Source organism: Sminthopsis crassicaudata, chromosome 3 (assembly GCF_048593235.1).
Source record: "Sminthopsis crassicaudata isolate SCR6 chromosome 3, ASM4859323v1, whole genome shotgun sequence".
Lineage (NCBI taxonomy): Eukaryota > Metazoa > Chordata > Mammalia > Dasyuromorphia > Dasyuridae > Sminthopsis > Sminthopsis crassicaudata.
In genome coordinates this window covers 459,234,608-459,246,708 of record NC_133619.1, presented here as the reverse complement: position 1 = coordinate 459,246,708, position 12,101 = coordinate 459,234,608, and the positions used below count along the sequence as shown (strand labels likewise).

Genomic DNA, 12,101 nt, shown 5'->3' with positions numbered 1-12,101 from the left:
TGTGGACAGAACCTAGGCCCAAAGGGGTAAGAGATTTGTAAAGTCACCTAGGTAGTGCCAGAGATGACATTTGAACCCAGGTTTTCTGAATCTACAACTATAGGACCTTCCATTATACCATGATTTAAAAAAATAATATTTTAGCATTTTATAATTAGAATCCTAATGCATGGATTTAATTTGCAAATTAACAGCTTCTCCTTTGTTGCCATCTACAAATGGATCTTGCCATATTTTCTATGTAGGGGATCTCATTTATGATAATTTTTTTGAAGAAGCTATCATTCACACCAACAAAAAAATCGCTTTTAATTATCATTTAACATGACAAAGGTGAGTTAGCTTAGATCCAAGATAAAAAGAAATTGCAGTTTTTTTACAAATTTTTTAAGACCATGCAATTAGTATGTGAATAATTGATAGGGGAAATATTTAGGAATGATAAAATTCATTACTTGTTGTTTTCATTGTTCTAGTTCCATGTAAATGTTGACTGCTGAACTGAATTCAGTGACTCATTCCTAAATCCTCTTTTCTCTTTAGATGGATCATCTTATTCTTGAACACTGGAAGCAGCTAAAGTGTTTGGAAGCAAACCTTTCCGGAAAAACCCTAAAGGCAACTGTTTGTGATCCCATGAATCCATATCAGAAATGGAAATTTGAAAACTACTACATAGGCTGAGGAGGGATATAATCAGAGCCAAATCATGAAGTTCTCATCTAGTGAAGATCACTAAACACTAGATACTAGACAATAATGTCACATTATACAGTGGTGATTTCAACACTAATGACATTTGAAAAAGTCCAAGCTACTTCAAGATAGTATCATGTGACTTAATGGTAACTCAGGGGACTGTTTTCCAACTTTGAACAAGGGCCCTTCTTCAATATTTCACAACACTGAATATGCCTTTCTCACTCAATCTTGCTAACATTTCATCATCTGCTCCCTACAGACTTTCTCCAGAAGACTGATGCATGATTAGATTTAATTCTAGAATTAACTGTGGAGGAAATCCATGGTTCTGTGAGAAATTATTTGGTGATTTTGGTAGTACTGTAAGGGCCTTTGATGATAACCAAAGATTATTAATATTAGCCTACTCTTCATTTCTGACTGCCTTTCTTATCTCAAACAAAAATTGGTTTATCACCTGAGTTTCTCTGTCTAGGATGACTTCAGATGTTTATGTCAATTTGAAATACTTTAAGAGTGGTTTTGAAAGCAAGTGGACTAGTTAGCTTTGTTTCCTTTCTTAGGCCATGATTCTATGATACTATTGGCAAAGAAAGGATCTTCAAATGTTTAATTAATCTCCTACTACTCTTTGTCCTTCAAATTTCACTTGGATATCTGTGGCCATTATCACAGTTCTTTTGGCTAATGTGGATTTAAAAGAATTAAAACTTAAAAGAATTAAAGATCACATAATAAGAATTAAAAAGAATATATAGAAAACCCATCCACTTCCAGGACTATGATTCCACATTGGATTATAACACATTTTAGAAATAAGAATTTCAGGCATAAAATCAAAATAAATTATATGATCATGATAAGGAGTGGGGAGAGACCTGAAATAAAGGAAAAAGAAAATAGAACTCTAAAAGGAAAAAGTTCTTTTACCAAAAATAAAAATAAAACTCCTCCCCAAAATCTTGAAAAATCTTCTCAGGTTGGAAATTCAATATGACTCACAAAAACACAGAAGGGTGAGGAATAATGGACTCTTTAAAATCCATAATGCATATGGAGTAAAGGGAATAAGAAAGAAAAGAATGTCTTAATCATCAGGAAGCAGACAAAGAAAATTCATGAGCCTATGGGTTATGGGAGAAAAATACTTGCTGGGGGAGATATTGATAAGGCTAATAACAAATGAAATACTTATTTGTTCAAAATCAAGCTTCTGAACTTCTCAGGTAGTCCTGTATTTTGTATAGATTACCAAAAATGTACTACTGTACTTTTGATGCAAAATCAAAATCTACAAGAATAGTCAAGTTTTAAAATCAGGGTAAAACATACAAATCTTAAAATAGACAGTCAATCCAACTGTGCCTGAAGCCAGCAAAATAGAAACTATAACAGAGAATAAAACTCCATTGTAGCACAACTTAGGGTAATTATAGATTAAATTATGTCCTCCATGGACATAGTAACACATGGTACATTTCTAACACACTTAAAGAGAAATATATGCTTTCTCTTCGTCCTCCCAATATGTGCATGTGCATTCTCTTTGTCCCCAAATACCTATCCCCTCCATATTCTGTGATCAAAGGAAAGGACTTGGAATTCAGCCTTTCTGTTTTATCAAAAATTAGTTGATAGAGTCAGATCCAATACTCTGTGCATACTGGCTCCCTCCGAGATTTATATCCTTGATACTACACTATAAATTATCATATCAGAATTTTTATGAGTTACATAAACTTTTAGGAGGTATGGAGAAAACTAGGCTTAGACTGATGATGCTTTGCCGTTGTTTTGATCAGAGACATAACTAGAGTGTGGCAACTTGAGTTATATCCCCAGCACTTAATTTATAAGTGCTTACTGTCTATTGCCAGCATAGAAACAACAAGCTTTCCACTTAATTAGCAAGAATAGTTGAAATAGTCCTCTACCAGAAGAGAATCTGTGATGTTTCCCTGCCCTCTACCTATCTATCCTCTTTGTCTATCCCTTTTATTTGTGTTGGGGGAACAAAAAATTGTAGTTATGACTCTGGGTTCAGATGATAGAACTCCAATATAAGCTGAATTGATTGTAAAATTCATCTTTAAATCTGACTCACTTTTTAAAGTAGCTGCACACAAGTGTTGAGGCAAAGCTAGTCAGAGAAGTCAGCTTCCTCAGTACTTCATGGAACACTTTGAAATAATTGACATCAGATGAAATCACAGACAAGGACTGAAAAATAAGAAACTCATCTCAAAACACAAAGCCATATGGAGAAAGTGTATGCCAGTCACCAAAAGAATCTCTGAGTTACTGACCAAAAGGAACATGCTGTCTGGGTGTCTCATGTCATTAGGCCATTTCAAGTAAACTGTGAAATGTTTCAAGCTATTATTATTGTTTCTGTCTATATAAATTTAATTCATATTAAAAAGCACACTTTTTGAAGAAAATTCCACTTTATTTTCAGAAGGACTTGAATTATGATAATGGTACCAACAGGAAGCACAGCCTAAGATGTTTAGACATTTTGTACAAAGCAATTTTTAGTCACTGTAAACTTATTCCTGATTTTACATTAGCATATCTATCATACAAAGATAAATCAAAGTCCAAACTGAAAATGCTATAGGGGATTTTTTAAAAAAATACATGTTATATTTGTTTTTTTCATATACTTTAGATCCTAAAAAAATTTTTTTTTTTCATTCTTGCTCAGTAGTTCTATCAAGGCAGTCCTTATCCTGAAGGAGCTTTTATTATTATAAATAAGACAACACATGAAGGGAGCAGCTAGAAAAAAAATTAGAAAGAGAAGTTATGGTCTGAGAATCCACAAAGATGAGGAATGGATCCTATAAATTTATGTTAATTAATGACAACTGAGACTTCATTATTTAAGGCAAACATTCTGCTTTTCATTAACTAATTGTTTATTACACTCTCTAGCAGCTATTCCAAATCTTGTCTCTCCTCAAACCTCCCATGGTATCATCCCTTTCTCTCCTGAGGAACTTCTATTACATTCATTTAAAAAAATTAAGGCCTTCTATGGAGTTGTCCCTCTTTTCCCTCCTTGTTCCTTCCATCACTCACACATCTTCCCCAATTGCTTCTTCCTTCAATCTTGTTTCAGATGAAGAGGTACTGCTTCTCCATAACCATGGCCAACCTCTCTACAAGCACCAATGATCCCATTCCCTTTTATGTTCTGCAATAGATGCTCTATGATACTTAGCCATCTTCTCTCCCCTTTCTATCAGTTTTCTTCCTGATGCCTATGTATTTATTTTTTTCTCATCCTAAAAAAAAAATAAAAGAGCATCCCTTCATCAGACCACCCCAGTAGTTCCTGACATATATGTCTTCAGTCTTCTCCATTAAACTCCTGAGAAAGCTATCTACACAAGTGCTTCAACTTCCTCTTATTTTCTTCTTTAATATGCTGTGATCTAATTTCTGAACTTTTTCATTCAACAAAATTTTTCTCTCTAATATTACAAATGATTTCTCTTTTTTGACTTTTAATAACATTTTATTTTTCCAAATACATTCAAAATCACTTTTCAACAATCACCTTCGCAAAACCTTGTGTTTTAAATTTTCCTTCCTCAAACAATAGATATTCTAATATTGGTTAAACATATGCAATTCTTCTAAACATATTTACATATTTGTCATGTGCAAGAAAAATCAAAAGGGAAAAACACATGAGAAAAAACAACAATCAGATGACAACAGCAACAAACAAAAAATGTGAAAATACTAAATTTTGATCTACATTCAGTCTTCATAGTTCTCTCTCTGGATACAGATGGCACTTTCCATCATAAATCTATTGGAACTGCCTTGAATAACCTCACTGTTAAAAAGAGTCAAGTGCATTACAGTTGATCATCACATAAATTTATTATTGTGTACAATGTTCTTTTGGTTCTACTCCCTTCACTTAGATTCAGTCTCTCCAGGACTTTCTGAAATCATCCTGCTGATCATTTCTTATCAAACAATAATAGTACATTACCTTCATATACAATAATTTATTCAGCCATTCCCCAAGTGATGTACATCCATGCAATTTCCAATTCATTGTCACCACAAAAAAAAAAGCTGCTACAAATACTTTTGTACATGTGAGTCCTTTTCTCTCTTTTATGATCTCTTTGAAATACATACCCAGTAGGACACTGCTGGATCAGACTATACACACTTTGATGGCTTTTTGCTTATAGTTCCAAATTGTTCTCCAAATGGTTATATTGTTTCACAACTCCACCAACAAAGCAACTAATGATTTCTTAATTGGTAAATTTAATGGTCTTTTCTCTATTTTCAACTTACTTGATCTTTGCAACCTTTAGTATTTGTAGATTTTTGTGATCCTACTCTTTCTTTGTTCTCTTACTTTCTGAGTGCTCTTCAGTCTCCTTTGCTGGATTTTTATTTGTCATACTTACTATGGGTATCCACCAGACTGTCCTGGGTCCTCTTCTCTTTTCCTTCTATTTTATCTAAGGTAGCAATCTCATTATTTTCGATAGATTTCATGATCATATCTTTATGGATGATGCCCAGGTACAATGAATATATGTATATATATATATATATATATATATATATATATATATATATATATATATATATATATATATATATATATATATATATATATTCAGTTCTTATTTGTTATCTGAGCCCCAGTGCCACATCACCCCATGTCTTTTAGACATCTCAAAGTCAACATGCCCAAAACAAAGTTCAATTTTTTTCTTCAAATTCTCCTCTTCTCAAATTCTCAATTTCTCTATCACTGTAGAGGGCACCATTATCCTTTCCCTAGTTACTCAGGTTTATCCTTGATTCCTTATTCTCCCTAATCCCAAATATATGTTACTAAATCTTATCATTTCTGTTTTAACAATGTTGTTCCCATAGGTCCACTACTTTTCATACATTCAGCCAACCACCATGGTGTTTATTATCACTCATCACTTGGTCTATTAAAATAGACTTCTACTTAACCTTACAACCCATGTCTTTCTCCACTCCAATATATCTACCACTCATTTTCTAAAGGGATTTTCCTAAAGTATTGGTTTGATTATGTCAACCCCACCCTCTAACTTAGTAAAGACCATTGGATCCCTCTGACCTTCAGAATCAAATATAATTCTCAATTTGTCTTTTAAAATTCTTCGCAACTTGTCCCTTCCCCACATTTCAACTTTACACTTCTCCAAAGCACACAATAATACAGTCACACTTGCTATATTCAATGTCCCATTTCCTATATTTGTGCCTTTGAATGGACTTTCCTCCATATGAAAAAGAATACTCTTCTTCCTTACCTTTGTCTCCTATTTTTCCTGACTTTTCTCAAGACTCAACTTAAGTCCTACCTTTAGCTCAAGGACTTTCTGGGTTCCCTGCTAATGTCATCTATGAGATTACTTTTCTATTAACTCTAAATATATAGCCTCTGTGCATCTAGTTATTTATTATGTGCATCTAGTTATTTATTAGTATGCTCGCTTCCTCCATTAGGATGTCAATTCTTTGAAGATAGTCTTTTTTCTTATTTTGTATCCCCAGTATCTGGCACAGAATAAGCAAATAATAAACAAACACTTGATGAATGCCTGAACGATATAGCTGGGAAGTAAATTGACACAGTCTTTTAAAAAACAACAGTAATATTTATTTGATTATAATAGGGGGAGGAGGAAGGAGGCATTTTGCCAGAGTGAAAAATTATAATGATAAAGCTGCATGGTCCCAGAATCATTCAGCTTAGCTCCTCCTAGGTGTGACCTTTGTTGATTTGTTTTAGAGAAAAGCTCAATAACAGGAACCAAATTAGTGATTAGTAAGCTTAATGCCAATGACATTGATTCCTAAGCTTTCATAACCTTTAGATTTTTCTTTCCCCTGTACTTGCCTTTCTTTTATTTTCCTTTTTTGTTTATTTATTTATTTCTCATTATGTGTTGTTTTTGAGACTGGGTCTCCCTATAGTGCTCAGGAGACAAGTATATAGCAACTACCCTTGCACCCAATTTTCCCTACTGGCTGCATAGGAAGTCTGACCTGCTTAATTTTTTTTTAAATCTATTTACTCCTTCTTTACTCTTCCTGATGCCCTCTTTTTCCCAATGTCTCACCATATTAAAGCTGGATACTGCAGACTCCCAACTGACTTAATCCACTGCAGGGCAGAACTTCCAAGTTCAAGTGATCCACTATACTCTGCCTCTCTAGTAGCAGGGATTATAGGCGTGCCTGAACCTTTTTTTTTTTTTAAATTATTTATTTATTATTATTTTTTTTTAATAAGCCTGTGATAACTAATAACACTGTCTTTTAGAAGGGTGGTGCTGAACACAGTGTTAGAGTGAGACCTTCTGAATATTTCCAGGAAGATCTTAAAATGTCTTAGATGAGATATGATGTGAACCTAACTGATATTGACTCTTGAATCAGCAATACCTGATTCATCATGAATTCATTCTTGGTTTTTCTCAAAAGGACTCTTAAACATACTGTTGCCTGGAGCAAGAGGGCTACAGCCTGGTAGGAATTATCATAACTTACCTCAGCAACTTTCACAGCTGGCTTGGAACTCAGCTGTCTGACTGAATTTTCCCTCTTCTTTCAGAGTATTAGCCCACAGCTATTTGCTAAAAGATGACACAGCTGCTGTTGGTGGCAGTCCTGTTTCATCACCAGCATCAATTCTCTTCATTTCTGCTTGCTGACATTCAATCAGTCGTCATCCAGACGGCCACAAATAGTTATATGTCAGGACCACATCATGTTGTCAGTTTTGTTACTGGATTGGGGAAATGTTCACTTAAATATTAAAATGTCTTACTTCTGGCAATACCCCAGGGATTCTAAGGAATCAGTTCTCTCTGTTCTGGTTGGGTATTCGATTATTCCAGTCAAATGTGATTTCTGAAAACATGATGCTTCAGAGATGCACAGGGACCCAGAGGAAGATGCTATTTATTGGTCATCTTGGATTGATTTCCAAGGGCACTCATGCAAGAGATTAAAGTGAGGGTGGAGCAGATGGTAAAGTCTCTATTTTTTTTCCAACTTTTAATTTCTCTTCCAGTTTCCTGATCATGGCAAAATAAAGAGTGTATACACACACATATCTGTGTATATGCACACATGTGTAGACATACACATGTCTAGGTATTTTATATAAGCACATATGTCTATATGTGTATATACACACACATATTTATGTATATGTGTCTATATATTTAGTTGCACTTTAAGATATAACTCTCAAGCATGGCCAATATCATATTGAACTGTGTTGCTCAACTTAACACTCCAGACTCCAGGCATTTTCACCATTTCCCACATCTGGTATACTGTCTCCCTCCTCACCTTCCCCTTCCTTCAAATATCAGCTAAAATGCTGCCTTTTACAAGTAGCCTTTTCAAATCCTCTATTCCCCTAGTGTCTTTCCTCTATTAAATATCTCCAATTTATCTTGCATAGATAGCTTGTTTGGACACAGTTATTTTCATGTTTATCCCTATTACACTGTGAGTCTTTTGAAAGCAGGGATTATCTTTTGCCTTAGTGGTCGCAATAATAACACAGTGCCTAGAGCAGAACAGGCATTTAATAAATGATTATTGATCTACTTTACAACACATATGGAATTGTGGGGTGGGTGTATATAGTTCAAAAGGAGAAGAATGGGGAAGGAATTTTTGGGAGAAAATAGAATAAAAGTCCTTTATTCCCTTCTCCTCATCATGTCTGGCTTAATAAAAAGAAGCATGTATGTATGGTAATGATAGAAGTGTGTGTTTGGAGGGAGACCATGGGGTGATTGCTGTAGATAAGTTCTACTCTTCTCTTATTCTCTCTGACCAATCACTCAGAGATGTCTGTCTTTTGTCTCTTTCTGTCAGTCACTTTATATATATTCATATATGTATACATATACACACACATAATATTTATAGAAGGAGGGAGTAAGGTCAAGAAGCTCCTCCTTATCTTCTTCTTGCTCATGCTCTTAGATTAAATTAATGGAAGTTAAAAGGAATTTTCCAATCCCAAATTAGATAACTGCAACCTGTGCTTAAGTTCCCTGACTCCAGTCAACAAATAGGGATTTTGGATTGTAAAATTACTTTTCACTTCTATAAATTCATGATTGCTGGACTATATGCCCAAAACCTTTTTAGGAAACACCAGCAGAAGTGCCCACAGTCTGTGATGACAATGCTTCCTTCAGCTACCATAATGCTCCTTGACTGACATTTGATCCTAGGGAAAGAACAAAGGTGAAACCAGCATGGCCATCAACCTTTGCTATTGCTCTATATTCCTATCTTTATTAGGTCACTAGCTTCTGAGCCATTTTCAGCCAGAACAAACCTCATTGGTCTCATTCATTATGAATGGATTCAAGGCTGTGCAGCCTTGCATCAGCTCCTGTGATGCTGGCGAAAAAGGCAACCATTTCCCTATTCTGCTCTGTGAATTATGATGCCAGCTTCTTCTTTTTCCTTGTCCCTGCTCAAGCTGATAAGCTGTTCTCCTCAAACAGAATTAGAGACTGAAAGCTTTGTAACCATATAATGTTCCGCTCATGTACATACCTTTTATGCTTTTATTTAAGTGAATATTTTATAATTTGTTTTCCCTAGGAGGAAGAAAAGAAGAGAGGAAGACATAAATAAACAAATTTTACTATCCGTTATTGACTAAAGGGGATTGAAGTTCAATTGTGAATTTCCAAAAACAACAATTTCACTTGTCTCCAGTGAGTTGAGTTATAAACAAGTCATAGCATACACAAATGTGAGAGATTTCCAAATATTCTAGATATTTTCTGTAATGGAACAGCTACTCTACCAGTAGGCAGACACTTACAAGTTTGATTTTGTATTTTTTTCAATGTAAATGATTATGGCATTAGCTTTTTGGGTATTTAAAACTGGATTCATTGTTTTCATTGACTATATGGAGTAGTCATACATTGATTTCTCCCAGTCATTTATACAGGGTTTTTTCATATTTATTTTATTATAGTACTCCTTTTTCCCCCTCTGAACAGTGATATCCTTTTTGCTTTTTAGTCTTGTTACTTTTCTAATTTTGTCTGATTTTTCCAGAACAGTGAGTGGGCTCATATGTTACTCTAATAATGTGGGCAAGTATATTTCTTTTTAAACTAGTTGAGTAATTTATCATTTTCCCAAAATACTTCTATTATTACTCATTTGAAATGTTTTTTTCCTCTTTTATCACTTTAAAAAACTAAAACTATTATAAAATATTCCAAAGGTATCATAATTTGAAATAAACACATGAGAATAGTATTCAAACTTCAATATTGCTTAAATCCATTAATTTGATAAGTAGAAAAATGTTAAATATTTTTAATCAGAAATAAAAAAAATGTTTAAGAACATTTTTCACTGTTCCTATAAAATAGAACTCTGTTATGTATATAAACTGTGATTTGATAAACTAGACATATTTTAAGCCTTAAGATTTTTATATAATTCTACAGAAATAAAAGAACCTTTTAAAAATAAATTATATAAAACTTTTTGAAATAAAAGAGTATAATAGTTTCTAGCCATCACTCATTGATGAGTTTAAGAAACTAATGCATTATAGAACACCAAAAGATAGTAAAAGAGACCAAGATCTATATTCAGAAACATAAAGACATTATTTAATACAGAGTAAACAAAGCATTTCTTTATTTGAACTGTTAATATAATGGTATTTTTTGTTCCAATGAAAATATTTGATGAGGCAGATTTTATATTGACAGAAAAATAAAACATTGTTGTTAATTCATGTTTGCTCCAGTTTCTAAATCTTATTAGAAACATCATCAGGCCCAAAGTGAGCCAGCTTTCCTTCTACATTGAAAACCAAGAGCTTTTCTCCCTAGTTCCTGTAGTTTGTGCTAGAAAAGACGGAAAGGAGGAGATTTTCTTTGCTTCATCTGAGGTTTTCAAAGTGAGACACCTTCCTTCCAAGAATATAGTTTCCTGGAGAAAGTCAAATATCCACTGGTTATCTAGGGTCATTAAAATCTATGGTCTTAGTCAAAGATGGCAGTAATTCCTGTATTGTAGTGAGCAGTGATATAGAAGAGCATTTGTAATGAACAGTATTACCTATTCATCCACAAGACCACATTAACCTACAGAAATATTAAAAGTTCACTAGTTATACACATCCGGTAACTAGATAGCAATAGACAAAATTGTCCTCAGTGGTTATCTTCCTTGATTAGAGGAGAGAGCTGATGAAGCCAGTGTTATGAATTAGACTTTCCATGTAAACTTTGTTTTGTTCCATGGCCACAAACTTAGTTCCATCATTTTACAAGTGCTACTGGTAACAAAAGTAACATGAGGATGGTTCCATACAAACCAATCACTTCTACTGGAACTAGTCATATTTATATCCTAATAGTGATAGGTCAGCAACATTGAAGACTAGTCTTACATTATGCTACAAAGTGAAATAGAAATCTGGGGGGGGGGGATGATTTTTTCCCTAGAATTTGAATGAAATAAATCAGAATCAAGTTAATCACAAAATTAATTTGGGTCTCCACTTGGATTTGTCACTGGAGACCTAATTTTATAATTTTCCCCCTAAATCCCAAAATCATATGCACAAAAACTACTTATTCTATTTCCAGGAGTCATTACTAAAGGTACCTGTGAACTCCACCTTCTGTGAAGGTTCAAATTAGGTGTTACCTTTGAAATGGAGCCTTCCCTAATTCCTTCCAACTTTCTGCTTGTTTGTTCAACTATAAATAAAAGAATTGGATTAATTAGCTTCTAAATTCCTTTATAGCTCTAAATTTGTAAATCCTATGACTTCATCCCCACTCCCATTATATCACAATCTCCTTGAAATCAGGATGATGCATATCTTGGGGCACTTTCAAGGATGTCTTATACTGACAGAAGCCTAATAAAGGCTTTTGGAAATATTTATTATTGAAATCAGAGAACATTTGAATACCCTGTTGAATTCGCCTTCTTCAAAAGGATAAGTAGAGGACTATGGACACTAACACTACCAATTTGGTCTGTGTAGTCACTGAATTCACTTTTCAAACAGCATATAATGCTACATAAAGCTTTGTTTTAAGACAAGAATTCAATGAAAATGTAATGAAAGTGAATGGGAGTTGACTGCATATAAACAAGACTCTATATACCGCAAACCCTGGGATTTTCCCAAACTGAAAAGGAGATAAACAAATTGTTGAATTGTTGAACAATGAGAGCTGTATTACATTTAAACAATAAGGAATTGTCTTTAAGTGGCAGCTCCAAAATAGATGCCTGTTATATGGAGCAGAAAATCCAGGATTATATTTACTGAAGCCTCA

General features: G+C 33.9%; 1 protein-coding gene across 1 annotated transcript in view; it reads left to right on the top strand.

Moving 5' to 3' along the window:
- The window catches only part of GALNT5 (polypeptide N-acetylgalactosaminyltransferase 5), a 63,979-nt gene extending 62,357 nt beyond the window's left edge, over positions 1-1,622 (top strand). Inside the window, exon 10 of the mRNA XM_074303413.1 lies at positions 544-1,622. Coding sequence (XP_074159514.1) covers positions 544-684 — 141 coding nt within the window. The 3' untranslated portion in view covers positions 685-1,622. The remainder of the gene's footprint in view (positions 1-543) is intronic.
- The last annotated feature ends 10,479 nt before the right edge of the window (positions 1,623-12,101 follow it).